General features: G+C 38.1%; 1 protein-coding gene across 1 annotated transcript in view; it reads left to right on the plus strand.

Moving 5' to 3' along the window:
- HECTD4 (HECT domain E3 ubiquitin protein ligase 4) overlaps positions 1-23,743 on the plus strand; it is a 72,348-nt gene that overhangs the window by 19,712 nt on the left and 28,893 nt on the right. Inside the window, 31 exon segments of the mRNA XM_005145164.4 lie at positions 111-303; positions 1,629-1,790; positions 1,886-1,999; positions 3,119-3,259; positions 3,633-3,865; positions 4,131-4,276; positions 6,304-6,374; positions 6,965-7,070; positions 7,699-7,819; positions 8,707-8,835; positions 10,013-10,137; positions 10,929-11,082; positions 11,371-11,471; positions 12,564-12,762; positions 14,224-14,348; positions 15,449-15,608; positions 16,376-16,539; positions 16,870-17,103; positions 17,341-17,533; positions 17,711-17,815; positions 17,901-17,989; positions 18,257-18,432; positions 18,883-19,018; positions 19,133-19,274; positions 19,384-19,550; positions 20,085-20,231; positions 20,584-20,768; positions 21,289-21,442; positions 21,604-21,884; positions 22,195-22,384; positions 23,379-23,460. Coding sequence (XP_005145221.3) covers positions 111-303; positions 1,629-1,790; positions 1,886-1,999; positions 3,119-3,259; positions 3,633-3,865; positions 4,131-4,276; positions 6,304-6,374; positions 6,965-7,070; positions 7,699-7,819; positions 8,707-8,835; positions 10,013-10,137; positions 10,929-11,082; positions 11,371-11,471; positions 12,564-12,762; positions 14,224-14,348; positions 15,449-15,608; positions 16,376-16,539; positions 16,870-17,103; positions 17,341-17,533; positions 17,711-17,815; positions 17,901-17,989; positions 18,257-18,432; positions 18,883-19,018; positions 19,133-19,274; positions 19,384-19,550; positions 20,085-20,231; positions 20,584-20,768; positions 21,289-21,442; positions 21,604-21,884; positions 22,195-22,384; positions 23,379-23,460 — 4,725 coding nt within the window.

The raw sequence follows: 23,743 nt of genomic DNA on the forward strand, positions 1-23,743 counted from the left end.
TTTCTATCCCTACTTGATATGTTGTTGCATTCAGTTTTACTGTTTAGTTAAGGTAGTCTATCTCCTACGGATTTCAGTATCTAAAAGTATTTTTTTCTCCATTTGAATAGGTAGAAAATGGCATATGTATAGCAAATCCTCTACAGGAACGAATTATATTAATGAGAAAAGAGGGTGAGTCTGCAAAGAGTATAAATGAGATGCTGCTGAGTAGGCTGTCAAGGTACAGAGCCTCCCCGTCAGCAACACTGGCTGCTCTCACAGGCTCTACAATCTCCAATACATTGAAAGAGGACCAAGCAGGTCAGAAGAGGTTTTACTGACTATCAGTAACATTTCATGTTTTGTTTCTTAACCTATAGTATTAGTTCTAATAATATGTATTGCATATCTTAAGATATGTGATTAAAAACTGTGCATTTTTTTCCCAAAACAAGTGTTTGTAGTATTTGCTTAATGCTTGAATTACAGGTTCCTTTGCTAAAGTAGGTATTGTGTGAAAAGTGTAAGAATGAAAACCAGGCAGAATGCTTGTAGCCCATTTCCCCATGTATTCAGTTATAGGACTGGTTTGTGCCACATTTGATCAAACTGGGATCAAACTGATAACTGCATTTATCTGCTGGCAGTTCAGCTGGGTTTCTTACTGTTAGGTAAAAACAGATTGCAATTTAGGAAATGAAACTGTTTCACAAGGAAGTTGAGTGTTATAAATGGGAGGTAATTTTGCCTTTTTGAGGTAATTTGCACAATGTTTGGGTATTCTTTTATGAGCATTCTGAAACTACCCAAGTTAATTAGGGAATCTTGAATGAGCAGCACTGATGGTTTTCAGAATGATCTGGAGAGCTGTGTTAAGATTTGTCTCAAGATTTTATTCAGTTTATCCTGAATTACTTCTCTTCTTCCTTATGTATGAGTTTACTTCTAATTTCAAACAATTAAAGTTATTTCCATAGAAATAAATTATACAGGAAATAGATATGCTTACAGGGGAAACTGGCAAAGAATTAGCTTGAAGATCTATTTTAAAGGCTGTGTTTTGCCAGATAACAACTAGAGTGCTACAGAAGGAGAAGAGTAAGTGGTTATTCTTGGCTAATTCTTTAGTCAGTACTCAGAAGTGTTGATGGGCTGTCACAGGAGCTAGATCATTATGACTGTATATGTTTCATGTGGAGCAGGAGAACTTAAAATAGTAAATGCGTAGTGAATCTCAAATGATCTATCTTAAAAGATTATTTGGCTCTAAGATGCTGCTTTCAATATGTTTATCATCATAGAATTCTGAAAACAGTTTTGTTTATACTGAAACTTAGGTTCTGAATTTTCCAGGTCTGGAAGCAAGAGCTTGCTGTCATTTTAAATGTTTAAGTTGTCCTCTTTAGTTAAATAACCTGGAAAACTCTTTGTATCTTCCTGGGGATTGACACCAAATGTGTGGGATTGAGGCCACCCCTATATACAGCCTCATAAAGCAAATTCTAAATGCTGCAAAATTCAGCTTAAATGAATTTCCATATTGACTTATTTGAAGCCTTAAATAGAAACTGCCTTGTTTGCTGCCCATAGTTGTGATTTTTCTAATGTTATAAAGAAATACTGCATTGTTCTGTTGACTGTTTCAGCTGCAAACACTAGCTGTGGGCTGCCACTGAAGATGTTAAGGAAGACTCCAATATACACGTGTGGGACATACTTGGTGATGCTGGTCCCACCCCCAGGTGGATCTGGCAGCTCAGCAACGCGCTCACTTTTTGGAGGGACAAGTGCTTTATCATCCTTAAAAAGTAAGTGGGACCCGTTTGTGGCAGATTTTGAGTCCTTGCCCTTCTGAAATACAATAAACTTCTCAGGAATTGATTGGAGACTCTGTCCTGTGTAGTTCTCGCCTCCAGCTTGGTGTTCAACATTTCCGATGGGCAGTTCACAAGCAGAGCAGATCTCATTGATGCTGCAGGAAGTTCACTTGGACGTGGTGCTCTAGTTCCAGGGCTTGGTAAGAAGTAAATCTCTTTTCTAAGAATATTTCAGAACTAGACATATCCAACCGTTAGATTGTAAATTGTGGGTTTTAGTGAGCAGTGAGCAGCTTTGCAGGCAGTGGGGTTGCATATCTGTGGGGAAGTTTTGTAAATGCAATGTTTTTGAGACTTCAGAATTCCCTGAAGGATTTTCCAGTATCTTGCTTCTGCAGCTTCAGCTACAGGCAAGCTCAGGAAAAGTGTTTTCTGCAGCAGAAAAAAATCTTGAAAGAAGTCTGAATTATTTTTTAATATCCTGCTTATCTTGTCAGGTGCTGCAAAGTTCTGGGTATCTTCTCTCTGTATTTAAAAATACATAAATACATCTTGGCTGGAAAGGTGTTTGTCATGAGATAAATAGTTACAAAATTCTAAATTCTAGGTATGGATAGGTATAATTGTATGTTAACCTGTTAGCTGCTGATACTGGAGATTTACTTCTGTCATTTAAAATGTGGTGAAACAGGTTTTCAGCTTCTAAAGTATGATAAATGGCCTCTGTCATGGAACAGTCCTGTCCATAACCCACTCATCCCTTTCCATCTACTGTTTTGGACTTGCAGGCTTTGAGCTTTTCCAGAGATGAGTCTCTAAGCATAAAACTTAGTTGGCAGCTGGACAATGCGAAGTGTCAGTTTTATTAAAACTGTTGTTTTTACCACAAGGCCTTTAAGACAAGTTCTAAGGTGCTTAAATGTCAATGTGGTAAAATAAATGTTAAACTTGCTTCTGTTTTTCTAGAAGTTACTGGTATCTGATGCCAGACTCATCTACCTTTAGTTTGTGCACTGTGGTGGTGTGTGATCAGTGGCGGAGGGATGGTATATGTTATGTACGTATAACGAGCACTGGAGTATTTACCTGAAGCAGATGCTGTTGTACACTCGAAACATCAAAAGGGATGGGCATTTCCTTCATTCCTTTGTTAAGGAATCTCCTTTTCCCATTTTTCCTTCCAAAGCACTGTTAGTAAATTGCTGTCATGACAGCAACTTCTAAAGCAAATATTTTGGCTTTCTGTCTGCTATGAAAATAGCCTGGTTTTCTAACAAATGTTCTAAAATTTGACCTGCAGAAAATTTTTCTTTTCTCAGGTGCCTGTTATGATACTATGAATAACATGATATGGACATGCTCCAATGACTACATTGATCAGTGGTGTAATCCTGGGAACCAGGCATTCCACTGTGTCTGTCAGAGGCTGGGTGTGAGTCATGTCATTACAGAACCCAAAGGTGAGTAAACCTACTGGTCAGCATTTTATACAAAGTGGAATTGAAATGTGACATTATCATAGAATAAATACACAGAAACTACCTTCTGAAACCTCCTGTTAAAAGCTTTAAAGTGTTTAGAAATACTGGTCATGGTTTATCCTTGCTCTAAGAAAGGAAAAAGGAAAAAGCAAAAAGCAAGTTGTGTTTGGAAGTTTCCAGATTTTTCTACCTTTAGCACATTAAAAAAGTGGTCAGTTCCTTTGTTTGTCTTGTGGACGTGTCTCCTGAGGTTAGAGATGATGATGATGATGGTATATTGCATTGTAGAAGCAAATACTAATGCTATAGTCTGTGCTTGTAGACAGCATTTAAACTGCTTTTCTTTCTCTAGGGGATGCAACAAGCACAAATGAGGTTATTAACCAGTTACTGCACCATGTTGGTGCCATGTGTATCCATCAACTCAACCTGCTCGCAGCCAGCAACAATCTGCCCATAACAAATTTTCTGGGCAAGCAACATCCAATAGAAGCACATCACCTCAGCAGCATTTGTGACATTATGGAAAAAGCTATGGTCAATGGAGATACCTGTATAATACGCTGCATCCTCGTTGTCTTTCAGGTACAAAGGCAATTCAAATGTACTGCACAACAGTTGGGGGAAGAAAAAGAAGTTGTTTAGAATACAGGCAGCCCCTTGATTTTATTAGGGTTTCTTTTTTTCTTTGTTGCATTCAATTGAATGGACATTGACTTAGCAGTGGCTTTGAAGTATCTTATACACCCATCTTTAGTTTCTGACTCCAATTTCTAGTGACCTGGACAGAAAAGGAATTCATATGAGCAATGTTTAAGGTTTTAATATCGTTGTGTTTAATCTTCCTTAGGTGGTTTTTAAATTTTTCTTCAGCCCACAAACTGAAAGAAACAGAGATATTGTTAGAAGGTCTGGCCTGTTGCTCTGGCAGTTACTGATGGCACCAAGGGATCAGATTTGCTCTGAAATCCAGAAGGAGGTTTGCCTAGCTATTAGGTAAATATCTGTTTTGTCAAATTAAACTCAGAGTTTAGATGACTTGAAAATGCTGGAACAATGAACATTCAAATTGTATTCAGCAGTTTAATATGATGAAATAAAGGTTGACATAGTGTGATAAAATTATTATGATTTTTATCTGTGGACGAAGGGAAATACAATCTGTTTGTCATGATGACAGTGAAATAACACGTGGTAATTACTTTCCATTCTTCTCACTTCTTGGTTTTTATTGGCTTTCTTTAAGGATTTTGTTAATGTTTAGTATAATAATTGAAGCAAAGTGATGGCTAAGAATTACTTGCTTAGATAGCTCACATACTGTACTGATGGTCAGGAACAGGCAAAGCTAACGGTGTCAGCTGCTGTACTGTGTTTCAAGCAACAATACTAAAATTCTCCTAAACAAAAGGGAGTGTAAGAGGAAGCAGAATGAATAAATAATACTTGAGGAGTGCTGTAAGAGTGAGGGCCCAGGGGAAAGCACAAGAATGTCTTGTCAAATTCAGGTCTATCTTTAGAAAATAGGAATCTGTTTAGGCAGAAGAGTGGGCATTATGTGTCTGGGCTGATAAACCAGGTCATCAAACACTTAGACTGGTTGCTTTAGCTCCGTATTGTATTAGCGACTACATCTCTTAAACCTGATGCTGTGTAATTTCCTTTCTCTGGCTTGTCAAAACAGCAGCATGACTAAGTACAGGGAAGCGAGCAAAAAATGTGATTGTGTATCACGAAAATGAGATGATGCAAATCTCAAGGACAGGGAATGCTGTCTCAAATGTCCTAAGTACAAATATAATCTACTTTCAAGTGGGAAGTGCTCCAGAGGTTGAGAACAAAATCTTCTGAGGATCAACCTGCATTTTTTTGTGTGTGAATCACGACATTTCAAATTTCAGTGGCTTTATGCAACTCTGAGTGAAGAAAAATGGTGTATCCTTCAGTATGATTACCTGGCATTGTCAGGGTTTTGCTTTTTGACAGGGAAACAGGTATCCTGTCAGTTCTATGGATAGCTGCTGCATTTTCCCTGTTTTTAACTCTGTCTTTCAATTACTCCTAAAAAATCAGAGCTGGGGATTAGGTAATATCTCCTTCTTCCTGTTTTCTCACTGGAATATTCTGATACCAACAGAAACCTCGGACTTAGGTTGCAATGTATGATAGCTCTTCCTAATGTTTGTATCACAAGTTGGTCAGCATGAGCCAGAGGGAGGGAAGCTGCAATAATCTCTGCTCTCAGTGTGAAGCTGAAAAACATACCTGTTTTCTTTCTATGAGAGTGTTATTCAGAATGAAAGGGGGGAAAGGGCAAAAGAGATAGCCTGCATAATAGTTTCAATGCTCCAGACAATCATGAAGTATTCCTTTTAAGTTACTGTGTTCTCCTATCTTGATGTGGTAATTCATGTAGAAAGGTAAAAGTTCATCACAAGTTAGAGTGGGAAAATATCTCCACAAGGAGTATTTATACATAGCTGTGTTGTTTCTACAATGCTAGTTCTAGACTCTTCAGCTTATCTATTACTTCTGTAAGGAGCCAGTCTTTAGTAAGTATAAAACTGCAACAATGGTGACTTCTTACTTACCATCTTTTGCATTTTCCATTGTTCTTACCGCAGATAAGCCATCCCCATCACCACAGTTGAGGTGTTCTCTTAAACCAGCATCCATTTCTTCTGACATCTGTCCATTTCTAGAAAAATCATTGTGCTGTCGTATATATAAGTGATTGATGTGGAGTTTCTCAGGGGGGAGCAAATAGCTCTGGAAGAAGCTTTGGCACCGCAACAATAAAATAGAGCTGATCAGAGCTGATTTCTGAGAAAGCAGCTGCTTATTTTATGACTAATATAAATGCTAAAACATGGAGGATGCCTTTCTAAGTTGGAAGAAGCTGTTACATGGTTGTTCTAAATGTTACATCAGATACTAAGGCCATTTTTCACATGTCCATTGAAATGATTTTGTTTGCTTGTGAGTACATTAAGTAATCCATGGTTTTATTATTTTTGTTTTAGCTCTGGTTTAAATATCCTGTATCCTGGAGAAGCAGAAATCAATAATTTATTGAAATTAGTCTTAACTGAAGGTGAGAATGTCTTTTTGACGTGTGAAAGTGGGGGTGGCTTTTTTGTCATTGAAACCAGAAAGTGAAAATACTTCTAGGAAATTACAGAATGCTTCCAATTCTGAAGCTCCTTCTGAATGGAATCATGGGCAAATGTAGATGAGGTGTAGAAAAGGGAAGTTGGCCTCAATCGGGCAGCTGTTTGAAATGGAAAAGGATTAAAGTTCTCTTTTGTCACTCTTAGTAATGTTTCCTGCTCAGGTTGTGGTTTAGAATATCTACAGTTAGTGTTACTCATGGCAATTACACAGTGACCAGAGCTAATTCTCATCCTTAGTGAGAGAGTAATGCTCTACTTGCATTCAGCACGAAATGGGGGCCTGCGCTTAGACTTGGAAGCAGCTGATGCACAGTAATGTGTTACTTCATAGAACAGTGCGCATCCATCAAAGTAAGTTTCAACAGGCAGTGATATCAACAGGGAATTAGGTTATGCTGTAAATATCGTAATTTCTGAGAAGTAGCACATATTAAGCAAGATATGTGAGGAAATAAAAAGAAATTATTTCTGTAAAGTGCTGTTTTGCCAAAGTTTTTGCATTCCATTTTAGGAGAGAGAAATAGCGGTCTCTCTCAACTCCGTGATGTTATCCTGACTAATTTAGCTGAACAGCTTCAGAACAACAGATTTGGAAGTGAAGATGATGATCACTATAGGTAAAATGCAACAATATGTTCCCCTTTCTCCCCATATATAATATTTCAATTACCTGCTTTAGGTGATCTTGCATAAAGTTCTGTTGCAATTGCTTGTTATTTCACTGTCCGTGTGCCCTGAAATCCTGTCCTTGTGTCTGGAATGGGCAGAGTTTCATTAGAACAAAGGAGAGAAGAGAGGTTGGACTAATTTTAGGGGAAACTGCAGACTTCTGTACACAGACTTAGGTTTGGATTCTCTGCTAATTACCATGTATACAGTAAATGTCAATAATAATTCATAAGTGTGATACGATCACACTGCTCCCTATATCACTACATTAGGTGACTTTTCAGCAGCAAAACTGTCAGCCTCAAGTACTGTTTCAGCTGGGAGAAGTCTTTTTTTTTTTAGGTGTCATTAGAAGCCATTGATTTATATCAGCACAGTGCAGGAAATCACTTGCAGTGATTGTTGTTTAACATTGCAGACTAGGTTTTCTTTGTGTCTGAATCTCAAGTTGAACAGGTATTTGTTTTGGTTTCACATGATTAGTGGTGCAGCTTGCAGAGACTTTTGAGATGAGCTAATCAAAACACACTGTAATTAGACTGTTAACGTTTTACATCTTTCTTGCATTTTTTGAAGACTAAATGATGAACTTTTGCACTACATTCTCAAGATTGTTGTCCGAGAATCTTGTGTCTTAATCACCAAGTGCCAAACTGTATCTAAAGATGATTTTCAAAAGCTTCTTTCAACTGTGCCTGTAAGTAAAATGTATTTTGATCAAAGTATATATGTGCCTTTGGCTTCTTTTCCTCCTTCAACCTATCATTTTCACCGAGTGTATAGAGGTTAAGCTTCTATACTTGTGTTTCTTAACAAATACAGGAAAAGATTATTTTGTTAATGCTGTGCAGGGAAGGAAGAAAGAATTTCTTAAAGCAAACTGTACAGTAATGCTAAACCAGGTTTATATGTGGATACATTTTCCAGTTGCTGTGGTAGCTGTTCAAATTGAAAAGAAATCTGTGTATCTCAGTCTTCAAAGCATTGCAGCAGCTTAAAAACCACACTCTTTCTGCAGCTGTGTATAATGATTCAAACAAGCAGACAGGATTAGCATTTACAGACAAAAAGTTGACATTATTGAATGCTAAAAGCATGCAGAGATGTTTTGAGCAGGAGCAGCTCCCTGAGCTGGCTGAGGGCAAAGGCAGGGGAGCTTGCATCCCAACACTGAGGAGGGAGGGATGCAGGGAGATGGGAAAGGGGTAGTAGTGTGGAACCATTGCCTTGAGGAATGTGAATTAAATTGAGTTCTATGGATGCATTATCCTTTAAAAATTGATGAATGTTACAGTGCTTGAATATTACTATAATGTTACAGAGTTGAATAAAATTGTACTGCTTCTTTGCCTTTTGCAAGTTATTTCACAAAATGCAGTGTTTTGTAACCAGTTTCTTCTCTTAAATATGTATTAACAAGCTGACATTAAATCAGCAAAACAGTTCTGTTCAAGGGAAATTATTCTGCTTTTGCTTGTCCTCTCCCTTAACTTTTTTCCTCTTTTACATTTCAAAGTACAAGGATTGCCTGAACCAAGGTTAAATGGTTTAGATAATGTAAAGTTCTACTTATTTATGTTAAAGGCTGCATCTTCGTGTTTGCGGTATCTGATGGCTGTACAGAACCACCTCCTCAGTAACACTATTCTGATTAAACCTGATGAAAATGATGACAGTGACAGCTCCTTGCAGGGAGAGACATTGAAGGTACAGGTAAACACCAAGTTTTATTCTAGCATGGCTCTCTCCAGTCAGTGTTCCTGTGACACCTCTTGTTTCTGCAGTGCATTCTACTGACATTGTTTTGTTAGTTCTTTTCCTTTTGATATAGTTATTGTAGACAGTTTGGGTTTTTTTCCTGTTCTCCAACCCAAGGCTGCCATTGTTCTGTGTTCAGGATTCCAGCTTGGGTTCGGTGTTGTTAGTAAGAGCAGGCGTTTCCTAAATATACATATGGTGAGGTTTAAAATGTACTTTCATTAGAATGTGTTAGTAAAAAAGTCTATGTGCCAGCAATCCTTCTGGAAACATTACCCCCCCCCCCACTTCCTTTGCCCCAAATCACTTGGGTGGTCGCTTTTCAGACAGAAATAGGAAAGGTTTTCCTGTTTGCCTTTCTGGCTTCTGCTTTTTTTCAGTTTTAACTTGCAAAGCTTATGTAGAACCACCTACTACATCTGTTGTCTGAAATAGCAGCAGTAATGTTTGTGACAGGGAAACTGAGGACAGGGCTTGTAGACAGTGGTGGTTTTGTTGGTATGTTTATTAAAATGGTGTCATTTCATGTTACTGCTGGCATAGTCTGGAATGAACTCATAGAAGCCAGTTCTGTCTTAGCATGCAGCTTGTGTTGTAGTATTTGTAACAGTAACAGTTCATCTATAATGGCATTGATTTATAAATTTCTGGTGGTGTTCAGCTGGTTTTGTCTGCTGCTCTGAGACTTTGTGTGCTTGTAATTTGCTGTAGTTGGAAGTTATTTGTTCAGGCTCATTGAGTAAATGCTAAATATTGTAGTACTTTTCTTGTCTCACTATTCACCCATGTTTTCATTGTTCAGTTTCTCTCTCTACAGTGATCCTCATACCTGCTAGGACATTCTGTCACCAGTGCTGTACCTTGGCTGGCTAACAGCTTGCTCTCCTGTGCTGGACTTGGGGATTCCTTCCCTCTAGAAACTGGATGTGCATCCTGTAAAACATGCACCTAGTTTCTCCCAGCACTTTGGGGCTTAGCATTAGTCAAATTTAAGTCTTGGATGAATCTCCTGCTGCAGGCCTGCCAGGTCACATTATCATTATTCTCATTTGGAAATCCATCGTTTTGTTCTGTTGCCCCTTTTTTGTATTCTCTAAGAATTGAAGTATCCTTTAACTCTTTTTGTACCTAGGAGCTAAAGACCAGCATTTTGTCTCTTGCTACACAAATTCTGACAGGATGTGATGAAGTCTTAGAAATGCTGCAACAAGTCACTACAGCACTAATAAACAGTGACATTTCAGACAGAGAGCAAAGGTAAGACAAGTATGTCAGTACTAATAGCTTGATAATCTATAGAGACTTCAAATTGCAAAGGGTTTAGTTAGAATGTTATTCATGAGTAAAGTAACTGGAAACAAACTGTAGTTAAGTCATTTTATCCATTACAAGTCTTGGATGTTGCTGTGATATCCTGTGTATTTCAACAGACAGAGTCACTTTGCCCTTCCCTGTCTCCCCTCCACTTAAAATACGTGTTGGGAATGTGATGTAGACAAAACCAGTGATGCTTTTCCCCTTATTAAGCAAACACCCCTCTCTCCCAGTCATGTTTCAGGTTTCATTTTCAGTGCCTGCAAGGTTAGTTTTGTTTATTGACAGTGCACAATTCCTTTGAGATGCTTTCAGATGGGTTTCATGCTCAAATATATTTTTGTAGATACAGGTTCTTTTAAAGTACTTCAAGCTGCATGTGCTCAGAGCCTGGTACCTGTACTGAACAAATGCAGTTGTGTTTGATGTGGACTTTCATCGCATGCCCATGGGAGCTTACCATTTTCCAGCTAGTAAACTCTTGGTTTTTATTGTCTTCTGGTCTTACCTGTTTGTAAGAGCTGACAGCAAAGACTTGGTTTCATTTTGGAGAAATTTTAATGTTTTCAAGATATAAAAGGTTTTTTTTGTTGTTTTATGAATGCAAATCTTCTCTGCTGAATTTTGAATTGCCTGCTTACACAGCCTATTATCAGATTAAACAGACTACTAAAAATAGTAGTGATACTCCATGAAAATAGTTGTTACTATGCAAACTTTGGTTCTCCTGACAGATTAAAAGGCCTGGAGCAAATTACAAAGGCTACTATGCTTGGGCATCTGCTTCCTGTCCTACTGACATCCCTGATGCACCCAAATTTGCAGACTCTGACTATGGCTGATGCCTTGATGCCTCAGCTGGTGCAGCTGGTTCTTTACACAAGTCAGGTATGGTTTTTGTGTCAGCATTTGTGTGCAAAGGAAAATAGGTGTGATGTGCATATTCTGAAATGCTGGAGGTCTTGGTCAACTTCCTGCAGATCATAGTGTAAGAATTGCTTTAACAGCTGCAAAAGCTGATAATGCTGAATGTTAAATTTGAATTGTTATAATAGCTACCAAGTAATGATTCATTACCAATGACAATGTACAGTGGGATTGTTGATATAGTTCGATAACAAGATGTTAAAATTACTTACTGTTTGCATGTTCCTAACACTATATTTTGTGCCACAGACTGCACTGCTGCTTAAAACTCAGTCTCCAGTTTTCTCAGAACTGAACAGTTCTCCCGGTGGTGCATCAGATCAGAAGGGGAAGCTCTTGCCTGATGAGAGGTGATTTCCTTTACATTTGGGTCTTTTCGTGGGATAAAATATTTTAGGTGTTCATGTAACCATTGCTAAGGGTGAGGGATAAATCTGAAAGCAGCAATCTCAACCCCCAGATTTTTCCTTGTCTTATTAAAGGCAAAGCTGTAGTGGTTTGTAAGGCTGTCTTAAAGATATATAAGCCTTTACAAAAGGCAATTAGGTCTGATTTTTTTTGCATATAGAATTACATTAATACTATCTTCAGGTTGTTTGCACAGGGGATGGTTTGTTTTGTTTTTTTCCCTTCCCCTAAAGCATTAGGAATTAATTCTAAATGTTCCTCTTAAAATAAATTAGGCTAAGGAAGATCATCAGGAGAAAATGCAAATTGCTCTGGCAGCATGAGATACAGTATTAAAACCATTGGAAACATATTAAATGGTTTCATTTACATAGAGAAGACGATTTAAGTCTTACATTTAGGTCCTATATCACTTTGAGCTGAGACACAGCTTCTGCTTAGAAACAGAAGCAAGCAGCTAAATGAAATAAAAATGCTTATCATTGCTATTTGCAGTGTTGCAGAATTTGTAACATTAAACAACTTGTGATGATGTGCCATAAACTGTCTGAAAACAGTCTGAAATAGTTTGAAAACTCTAAAATTTATTTTCAATCCTCCTCCAGATCATAAGCTTCAGTGAAACATGTTGTTTTATGACAGGGTAATCAGATTTGAGTGCTTTTCCAGGAGGGAAGGGGGTTTTTTTATGCTACCAGTCATGTTAAAATCCATATATAATACATAATACTATTTACTTTTCCATGGTACTACTTAGATTGCTTACCATAATTTGAAAATTGGAAAGCATAGGGAAAAGTTCACATCTTACAGGTTAGGGCTCGGCATAATAATTTCTAATGTACATAGTTCATACTTTTCAAGTTCTGCACATTCCCTTAATACAGTTATGCCTAAAATGGGGAGTCAGTACTTTGTGTCATTATGTATCAATATAGAGAAGTGATTTTTAAGTACTCTGTAGTATGCTACCTGGATATATAGTAGTAATCTGTGTGCTGAACTGTAGGACTCATTGTTTACTCTGATTTCAGAATGCTGGAAGAGAAAGAAGAACCCGGTTTTCTGACTGGTTTGAAGATCCCAGCTCCCTGGGCTGCTGGGAAGACTGTAGAAACAGTTCATCCCGTCAGGGATAACTATAAATTCAAAGAAACTGTCCATATCCCAGGAGCCCGCTGTTTGTATCTTAGATTTGACAACAGATGTTCTTCACAATATGATTACGACAAGGTAAGCAAGGGCCAATTCCGAAATTCTTTCTTTTGTATATATTTTTGCAGCAGCACTTCCCATTTTTGTCTTTTCTGCCTCTTGTCTTTCATGATTTCCAGGATAATGCAGGAGATCTTTATTGATAGGTGCTTATTAGTGTACTATAATGTCACAGTCAGCTTGCCTGGCTGTAAAGTACAGAGGTGCAGAGAGGTTATTTCTTGCATGGCATAAGTGTGAATAACTTGAGTTTCATCTTAAGACTAGACTTAGCTAAATGATAGAGAATGTACAAAGAGTTGTTGACATGAAAAGACAGGAAGATTGAGGTAAATGATTTGTGTTTAATTTCTATCATTCTTGAAGAAACAATCAAAAAAAGTGTATTTAATTCTTCTTTTATATTGTTTCAGAACATAATATCCAGTGATTGTTTCAGTGTTCAAGACCTATCAGTTGTGAGGATCTTTTGTTAAGGGTTAGGCTCTGCAATTAGGAAATTGCCTCAAAAGATGTCAGAAGTAGTGGTAGTTATGGAATAGGAGAAATGTAGTATGCTTCAGAGATTCTGGAGGGGAGTTTGGGTTTTCTCCCCCTCAGAAATTCATACCTAACTCTTCCATTACTTTTGAAGTTCATTTCATGATGGCTCAGAATGGCACAGTTCTTCCTGCTCGTTTTTTTGCTGCTGTTCAATTTTCTTTATTTCCCAGATGTTAATCTAGCTGCCTTCAGTGTCGATCAGCACAGATTGTTTAAATTGGGCAGCACTAGAAACGTTATTTTTTTCCCTGATGATATATGCCTTTTTTACGTGGATTAATATGAATGAGTATTTCCAATTCCAAGAACACAACTAGTAGGACTTACTCTGTACAATTGGAGAGCTACTTGTGCTGCTTACTAATTCTTGCCATATATTCTCTAACATAGAACAAGTCCTGTGATACTCACTTCCATTAGTTATTTATAAATGTCTTTAACCAGTAACGGATGATGTTAATATTAAACTCCTCCAGAAAACTTTGGACCTCATCATGTTCCCACTGAATCATAGAACTGTTTAGGTTGGAAAAGACCTTTAAGGTCATGGAATCCAACCATTAATCTAGCAAAATACGAACTTTGATGGGAGCAGGAATAATCTGTATATTAGTAGAGAGACAATATGTTCTGTTTAGCTCAGCATGAGGAATGGATGTTGGGTTATCTCCCAGTTTCTGCTCCCATTCCACTGCTGATAAACTGTGTGACCTCGGGGGCAAGTCACTTAATTTCCTCTCTGCCTCAGTTTCCCCATCTGTAAAATGGGGATAATAATACTTGCCTACTCTCCTCACAGGGCTGTTGTGAGGATTTGTTAATGTTGATAAAGCGCTTTGAGAATCTAAAGCGCGGTGGAAGTGCTAAGTATTATTATTATTATTAGATTTTCTTGTTTTTCTCTTACAGTCTAACAGTGTATTTTATGTTTTGAAGTTGGTGATCTATGCTGGTCCTAACACAAACAGTAGGAAGGTTGCTGAGTATGGAGGCAATACACTGGGATATGGCAGCCGTAGTGTCTTAGGAACTGGTTGGCCGAAAGACTTAGTAAAGGTACAGTATTATAATCCACCAATATTTCACTTAGAAAATTCCCTTTTGGAAACCCTGTTGAGTCCTTTTTAGCCCTTTATGACAATGAAGTCCAAGCTTTTAAGTGTATGGTTACCCATCCTGAGATCACTTCTTAAGTGGGCTGTTATGTCCTTGGGGAATAACTTTAAATTCAGCTCTGTGTTATGTGTGATGCTTCTCTTTGAGCTTATCTTGTTTTGTTATGTCTTACTGGAATTTGTATTGATATGTTTCAGTCCTGGAGTCTCTAATGGCACTACTGTTCTCGTTCATTGATCTTCCTAAGACAAATTCTTGCACAGTTTCAGGTTGTGCAGATATTCTTAAGGTCCGTGGGCATAATTGCATTTTTTGAACAGTAACCCACAAATATAACAAGTAATAAATGTAGCATTTATGTTGGTTTTTAAAATTACATTGGATGCTTTTGGCAGTTAAGCAAGACAGAAAAATCCCTTAAACTTCTTGAAACTTGAGTATTTCAACAGTTTTGCTGTGTGTTCCCTCTGTATGCAGCATCATTTATTTCCTTACATGTTTGTGCTGCTGCATTTTCCCACACTAAAACTGGGCTTACATATATAATGCAAAATCATTTCAAAAAGAAATCAAAAAGTAATAAAGTGGAAAGCAAGTTTCCAACAAGCACTTAGTTGTTCACAATTAATGGAATTTCATTTATTTTTCAGACATAGTCTTTTATACTGGCCTTTTAGCAAACTTTTGTATTAATGTGTTGATGTTGTTCTCCTTGAACAGCTTGTCTCTCTGCCCTCAGGAAGAGAACTGTTGGTTATTGCATGGGCTCTTGCAGACAAACAATCAAAGTGCTCTGATAGAAATCAAAGCCGAGTAATACAGGCTGATAAATTCTACAAGTGCAGTGGTTATTATTGTTTTACTGTAGTTAGCCAGCAGCAAAATTAAAGTTAAATTGTCCACTAAAAGATATCCTTACAAAAAGGGAAGAATTTTAGATCAGAGTATTTAATCAGAGATAAAAAGAATACTTATCTAAGTGTAATTGAAAGCATTAATGCATAAAATAAGCCATTTTAATGAAAAGCCTGTTTGGTTGCCTCAGTTCTTAAATGTCTCTTCTTCTTTTTTCTTTCCTTCCTCCCCATCAAAATCTGAAGGTGGAAGGAGATACAGTCACCTTCTCCTTTGAAATGCGGAGTGGTCGTGAGCACAACACTCCAGACAAAGCCATGTGGGGCTTTGCTTGCACTGTTCGAGCACAGGTACTCAAACATGACAGATTCTATGGGAAAGGCTCAGCCTGGTTTGTTTTCTGTCTGTAACACACTCCAGATCAAATAGAATGTGTACTTTGAATACAAATAGAATGTACTTAGAAGTTGGAAGTTAATGTTCAAAACTTACTTGTTTCTTGTTACTTATTTTGGCAGTAAGACAAATCATCTTTTTACAATGTAAAGGATCTAAGTTTTAGGCTCTGGCATGGCTTAAGGTTTTATGAAGATAGTAATTACCAAATATGTCATACCTATCTCTTGTCATTGGTACTGGACTTGGATGAAGTCACTGCTGCTTGTAGAGCAGAATTTCTTTGGAGGGATGGGTATCTTGTAACAACCTGGAAATCGGGGATTTAAAGAGAATAATGATTCCAGCCTATAAAAAAGAGAGGGGAAGGATGCTGAGATCAAATGAAATCAAAAGAATCCTCCTACCAGGAAGCTAGTACTAGGCCTGTGAGGTGACAGACCTGCAGGCCAAAGAATGACTGAACCAAAAATGCCCTACCTTTTCTTTTTTCTTGGTTCAGGAAAATAATGGATTGTTCTTATATGTTGCTTTTAATTGTTAAGCATTTTTTTCATTGTACCTCTGTGTAAAAGACGTATGATTGATATATAAAAGATAGCTATATATAGATGTACATAGAATCTTTTATATATATAAATATAAAATTGCCTATCTTGAAATGTACTGGGGAAGGACTTCATGGTTGATTGAGTGCAACTTATCACTAATACTTCTACAGGAGTCTTCAGAGGACGTGTCAGGAGGGTTGCCTTTCCTGGTTGACCTGGCACTTGGCCTTTCTGTGTTAGCTTGTTCTATGCTGCGAATACTATACAATGGACCAGAAATTACCAAAGATGAGGAAACCTGTCAAGAGCTCTTAAGATCTAAACTATTACAAAGGTAAAGAGATACTAATGGAGTTCTCATGTGGGTTATTTTGTGAGGGAAAGGGACTTCTGTAGTTGTGCTCAAGTCTTGTGCTTTAAGGTGATGTTGTGATATTTTTTCCTGCAGTTTGTTCAGCAGTTCTGTGTTGCCTAAAACAAAGGGAATACTCTCTAGAAGAGAGGTTTTCTCTAGAGCAAATAGAGGAGAATTGGGCTATGCTTGGTACAAGCCAGATTTAATATGTTAATATGTAATCTGTCCTTGTAATGTATCTTTCTGAATGGGGGGAAGAGTTAGGAGGGAAAAAAAGTCCTTTTAATTTGTTCTTATTTCTCCTTCCAGGTGCCAGTGGCAGGTGGAAGCCAATGGTGTCATATCTCCAGCCCTTACACCAAGTCCTTCTCCATTGCCTCTCACTATAGATGAAGATAGAGAATTTACATACCCTTCTGATGTTCTAGTGCCTCCCGTTGGACACTATTTTGATCTGCCTAGAATTAGGCTGCCTCCAGGAATAATGATCAAACTCAGGGAAATTTCTGGACGTGCTCGGCCTCAATTTAGACCTAGTATAAAGTAAGTAGTCATTGTTTTCCTCTAACTTGACTTTGATTGTTTTTATGTTCGGTGTCAAAGTAAGTTGAGCTAAAAAAGCAAAATGAGGATGCAGCATGCCTGGTGTGTATGATGGTATGAGTTTAATATTCTGTAAATGCTTGTTTGTAAATCAGCATCAAGTGAATTGTAAATATGAATTGTCAACGTTTGTCCATTATTCTTGCTTAATCAGTTTGGCTTTACCTATAACCCTAGGGATGTGATTCAGCCAGAAGTAATGGAGGAGATGGTAGTTTCATGTGTGATAAAACATTTGAATTTGGTTGATGCACTCCAGTCCCTGATAAATTTCCAGTATCAGGAGGAACATGCTGAAGAATATGATTTACTCTGTAAAATTATGGGAGAGACCTTTAAGAAGCTAAATGCCATGGAGAGACAATTGCAGGTAAAAATAAAAATACATAAGCCAAGAAAGCTTTTTTTTTTTTATAATAAAGGTGTATTAACAGCATTTTAGAAACATAGAAATACAAAATGTACTCAGATTTCTCCTTTTAAGATTTCTTCTGCTCCTTAAGATGACCAACTGCAATAAGTGTTATTTTTGCCCCTTTATTAATAGAGTGTGGCTGAGCTGGAGCAGAAATGGCAGAACGAGGTAGATGACGCCATGCATGGGAAGCTGGAGAACAATGTCCCATTCTTTTATGATTACCACTTCAATGAGGTAAGCGTTGTGGCTGCTGTGTGTGTGCTCCTGCTTCACGCTGCTCACTCAACACATGTTCATCCTTTTCCTTCACTTTGTTTAGAGCAAGATGAAAGAATTAGAACTTCTGTGTTCAATGAAAGAAGTTTGCTTTGATGGAAGCGATCTGGAGAATGTGGTCCTGGCATTAAGGTTGGTAGCTGGCTGTGGAGTGGACCATTTAGGAAAGGTACTTAAAAGAGCAGCTGTAGAGTATTTGTGTTAAATATATTAATATTAGTACCTATAGGTACTTACAAATCATTTATTTCATTTTTTCTGCTTTCTACTTTGTCAGAATAGAACAGATTGATGCTGTTTGTCTTCTACAAAATAACCTTTCTTGCAGTAGTCCTTGATTACAGAAGGCATTAAAACATAATTGTGTTTACTTCTTTTATTTTTCTTTCCTAATCTTAGGGAGAAGTTTTTTCAAGAGGTGAATTCGCTGATACAGAAGACTTCTCATCCCCTAGCAAAAACCAAAACATTAGTGAAGAGCTTGATGAACAGAGCAGAGCTGTTATTGCATGTCACTATTGCAGCACAGTCTGGGATCACAAGAAGTATATCCGGGACCCCTGCAGAGACTCCAGGTACAGATCTCACCACCAACATGTTACTTTCTTTTTTACTTTTTTCTAAAGGGATAAGTTCTTCCTTTTCTCTTATTTTCCCTCTTTCACTTAAAATAATCTTCTCTTTCTTTATCAAATTAAATTAATTAATTTACAGTAAATGAGGTTGAATCTGTTTTCTGATTGCCATAATGATTGTAAATTAAGGTATGGTTAATAATAAATAGAATTTAAACTTTAATCTCCTGAATTATTGGGAGAAAAATGCATAACCTGCTCACATCAAATCTAACTTGATACAATACCTGAAAACAGGAAAGTCCTCAGAACTGAGTTGCAGATTCTTGCTTAGGTTGCATTTTCCCTGCTGTATATTACAGCTTTCACTGAAATGTCCACACTGATTGTAAAACCAGTTTGTACTCCTACACCAGGAGTGACATTCTGTCCTATTGTGTAATATTGCAGCCTGTAAATCAGCGTCTGAAACTAAAGTGATCTCTCACGCCGTCCGCCAGCCCGTCTTCCTTCGCAGTATGTCAGCACCATCCGACTTGGAAATGATTGGTAACGAAGATATCGAGTTTGCTCGATCAAGTCAAAGGTGTGCACTAAGCTGCTTTACAAAAATGTGGCCTGTGTTGTTAAAATCATTATAGCCTTTGCAAACAAAGTCTGGCTTATTGCTGCCCCTCGTAACTCTCCTGTGTTCTCATAGGCGCCGACATGTTACCAGCCACAGAAGTAGCTCTTTTACTCTTCTCCAGTCGCTGACCATTGAGGACAGCAGAGATAAACCCACGTACAGTGTCCTACTGGGGCAGCTCTTTGCTTTCATTGGAACAAATCCTGACCAAGCGGTATGTCCTTTTGAATGTGCTAAATCTTTATATTTCCAAATTCAAACCTTCACAAGGAAGGGGGGTGTTTTATTGTGTCCCATTCACAAAACCAAACACAATCTCATAGGTGTCCAGCAGCAGTTTTCTGCTTGCTGCTCAGACGAGGTGGCGGCGTGGGAACACGAGGAAGCAAGCCCTGGTGCACATGAGAGAGCTGCTGACAGCAGCTGTTCGGGTTGGAGGTGTGACGCATCTTGTAGGCCCAGTGACCATGGTGCTCCAGGGAGGACCAAGGTTAGTTTATTTCTCTGAAAAGAATTGTTTCAGTCTCTGTAGAAGATAGCAAATTGCTTTGCACAAAGAAAAACCATGAGGAGTGGCTAGCTGTGAGGGCTCCAGTTTGTAGAACTAAACCATTTTGGTGTTTGTCGGATTAAAAGGCAGAAACTTCTAAAAAATGCTTTTATTTGGTAGTAGATGAACTTTCATACTTGGATGAGGTGTCCACAGATGTGTGTGAAGGTATCTTACTGTCTTAATTCTGTGTTCATATTAATTAGGTATTAGTGGTAGACTGAGCTGATACTAAATCTGATACTTTGTGTTTTGTTTGTAGTCAAATTTCAGTCATGTTTGAAATAAAATTGTGCTACTATCTTGTTTACATATGTTTCATATTAAAGCATTAAGTGATTTGAATTTTCCTTCTGACTGTTCTTTGGATAAGTTTGAATATGTGCTGATTATTTCCTTAAAGCTATATTTGGAAGTTTGTTCATTTTATTTAACCTAGAAAACCTCCCATTTCAAATATCTACCTACCAACAGAATTGAAGAGCTCACCTGTGGCGGGATGGTGGAACAAGTCCAGGAAGCTTTTGGAGAGACAATGACGTCTGTGGTCTCACTGTGTGCCCGCTACCCCATTGCTTGTGCAAATAGCATTGGCCTCTTATGCACTATACCTTACACAAGGTATGAAAGTGTTTCCTGCAGAAAGGGAAGGAAGGCATCCTTAATAGGTTTTGCCTTAGGGAGAAATATTACCTAGTATATACATACTTCCTTTCTTCATAAAGCCCTGTCCAGTCTGGCCTTGAACACTTCCAGGGATGGGAAGTAATGAGGATTATCTTGAGAACATCCCGTTACATTTGCTTAGAGTGCAGAATTTTATCTGGGGAGGACAGGGGAGAGTCAGAACCATCTTTCTGCCAAGTGAAGTGATTAATTTTGCTGAGTTAACAGCACGTTCTATATTTTCATTGTGTCTGTTTGGTGACTGAAAAGTTATTTAAGTAAAATCCAAATTTCTCTTCTCATACAGGAGTGAAGAGAAGTGTTTGGTGCGTAGTGGCCTGGTACAACTTATGGACAGGCTTTGCAGTTTAAGCAGTCAGACAGAATCCAGTTCAAATGAAAAACAGACCAAGAAACAGAAGGTGGCCACCATGGCTTGGGCTGCCTTCCAGGTGCTGGCCAATCGGTGTGTTGAATGGGAGAAAGAAGAAGGTAGGAACACTGCCAAATAGGTTTCTGTTGTGTGCTTTAGAATTGTTTAAGTGCCTGAGATGTGGTGTAAATGTATTTAAAATAGGCCATTTGCTCACCATGACTTCAGTACTGTGTGGGTTCTTCAGAACACACAAGTGGATACAAAAATAAGTTGATTTTTCTGGATGCTTTTTTAATTCTAGGGATTTTTTTCCTCCTCGTGGGAGTGTTTATGTTGCAGATACAAGTCTGTCACTTGGTTCTGTCTAGACATAACCAGAGACCCTGAGTGATTCTCTGACAGGTTTCTTCTGTGATAGGATTCAGCCATAACACAAACTCGTAGATGTGTAGCTATTGGCTGATGGAACATAGATGTTGTATCAGGTTTTACTTTTAATTAAAGACATTTTATATATAATTTTTTTTGCTATAGCAGACCAAAAACTTACTGATTTCAGTTTATGGGTAAGGAATTTGTAGATGTGTCCATTCGTTTTGTTAATTCCAATTGTGTATTTTTGCTCTGCTGTTAAAGGTGGCTCGACAGAAGCTGTTCACTCTGGTCTGGCTCGCCAGGTCTCCAGCCTTCTTACCAACCACCTCGCCCGAGCCACAGAGTGTTGTGGTAACCAAGCTGCAGGAAATGATGCACTGCAAGATGTTCTCAGTCTTCTTAATGACCTGTCAAGGTACTAGGCCTTTGCTTCTGGAGTATTTTTTATTGTGTATGAAAGCAGGTGGCGGTTTTTTAGGGGATATATATATATTTTTGACAGTAGTGAAGGTAAAATAACTTTCAAAATCATTCTAAACTGACACTTACTCAGTCTTGGTGTTTAATCCCTTTCAGGAGTCACATAGGTAAAGCAATCCTGAGCCAGCCAGCCTGTGTATCCAAGCTTCTGTCACTTCTCTTGGATCAGCGTCCTTCTCCAAAGTTGGTCCTTATAATCCTCCAGTTGTGTCGTGCTGCACTGCCTCTCATGAGTGTTGAGGACTGTGGAAATGTGGAGTTGCCTCCCTGGAGTTACTCAGTACCCTCTCTGAACAGTGAACAGGATGATCCCAGTGACCCAGCCTCCAAGATTGCCTCTCTGCTGTTGGCTAAACTGGCGGATTATGTTGTACCAGGTACCAGCATCTTTCTGGTGTCATGCTAATCTGAGAAATTGCTGAGCAAGTCATGTTTCTGCAAAGAGTTTCTTGTACTGACAGAAAGCTCAAGTTAGGAAAAGGTATATGATGTGTCAGTGTTAAGATAGGATATATCTGTGACTTGCCACCTGGCTCTTAATCTGCTGTTCTCAGACTGTCACAGTGATGTATTAGATTTATCTCAGCTGTGTTAGCATTACTTTCAAGGGCAGGAAAGTTAGTTAATACAACCATGAGTTCTATGTTTAAATTCCTTTTGTTTTTCTTTTTTTCCTTTCTACTGAAGGGTGCCAGACAGTTCTTTCTCCAACTGCCTCTGAGCCAGACACTACTTTGGCAAAAGCCAGCCCTAAAAATTCTATAAAAGGTGATAAAGATCCTGGAGAAGAAAGTGAGGCAGTGGATGGTAAACTCTCTATTTTTATTCATAAACGGGAAGACCAGTCATCCCATGAAGTCCTTCAGCCATTACTAAGGTACTCTTAACTCACTGGATTGGAATTAGCAACCAGTTTTGCCATTTCCATTTCTCTTCTCTTTCTTTTCTTAGTGCTACAGGTATAGAGAAATGCATCGTAGACATAAGCAAAATGTCTTCCCAGTTTGTTGTGTTTACTGGCAAAATAATAACATAATGCAAAAATGGCTTATGGGGCTGATGCTTAGCATGCCGTTACTTGGATAAAATACACACCACTACACTGAATTTGTGGTGAGGCAGAAAGACTGAATTCCTGGACTTGTCTGTTTTGTAGAAGACTGTTTAGCAGTGAAGAGAGCAGCAAAGTTGAAACAAGAGCAGGGTATACACACATATAAAAGGAGGAGGAGGATATGAAGTGTGATGTTTTGGTTTGCTTACAAGCCATGTAAGCTGCAGCCACAGAACATAAAAATATCTTGATCTGTCTGAAAATAATGACATGAAAAATGAACTACTTGAATAATATATTCAATTTTTCTGATGGAGTATCGTTATTGTATTGTAGCCTATGTAGGACCAACAAATAGAGCTGTCAAAGCAAAACTGCTGTAAAAGCATTGCTTTTAATAATGCATACACTGGATAATAATTTCCTATTACAGCTTCTTTAGTATTCTTAGTGCACACCTGGATTTTGAGATCTCTGAATGTCAAACAGCCAACATCATCACCTCTTGTATTTTGTACTGTTTCCTTCATCTTCCCCCACTCCAAGCTGGTTTTGAACCCAGGCCCTAAAAATGGTACTAAAGGTACAGCTGTTGGGTGTTAGTGGGAGAAAGCTTAACTCAGGCATTTGTGTCCAGTAAAAAACAGTTGCATGATGTTTCTTTTTAAGGGGGAAAGGTTATATTGCAATTCGGTTGCAAGGGTTGCTTTCAAATAATTGAAAACCACCCATAAGGTCTGAAATGGGAACTGTAAAGTTCAGCTGGTTTTAACACCAGTGAAACCAAAGCTGATGTGTTTTGTTTTCACTTCAATAGTAGCTCAGAAGGTCGTCCATTCCGACTGGGAACTGGGGCCAATATGGAGAAAGTGGTGAAAATGGATCGAGACATGACAAAAGTAAGGAAAGGAATAGCTAAAGAATTATTCAACATTGTAAAAAATCAATGGCCAGTCGATTTTGGATTTTGTTGATTTTATATCCCCTTTGTTTAATGTTATTTAATTTACAGAACTCTTCAGAAAGATAACTTTAAATGTGATGTTAGCATTATGGAGTTTCTGATGTAAATAACAGGGCTAAATGATGGAAAAGGATTTTGGCTAATGCTTCCTCCAACCATTGTAGGTCATTTTTAATCCTTTTAATATTCTCTTTCCTGAAATGTTTAATGCACATTGA

Source organism: Melopsittacus undulatus, chromosome 12, assembly GCF_012275295.1.
Source record: "Melopsittacus undulatus isolate bMelUnd1 chromosome 12, bMelUnd1.mat.Z, whole genome shotgun sequence".
NCBI classification, from domain to species: domain Eukaryota; kingdom Metazoa; phylum Chordata; class Aves; order Psittaciformes; family Psittaculidae; genus Melopsittacus; species Melopsittacus undulatus.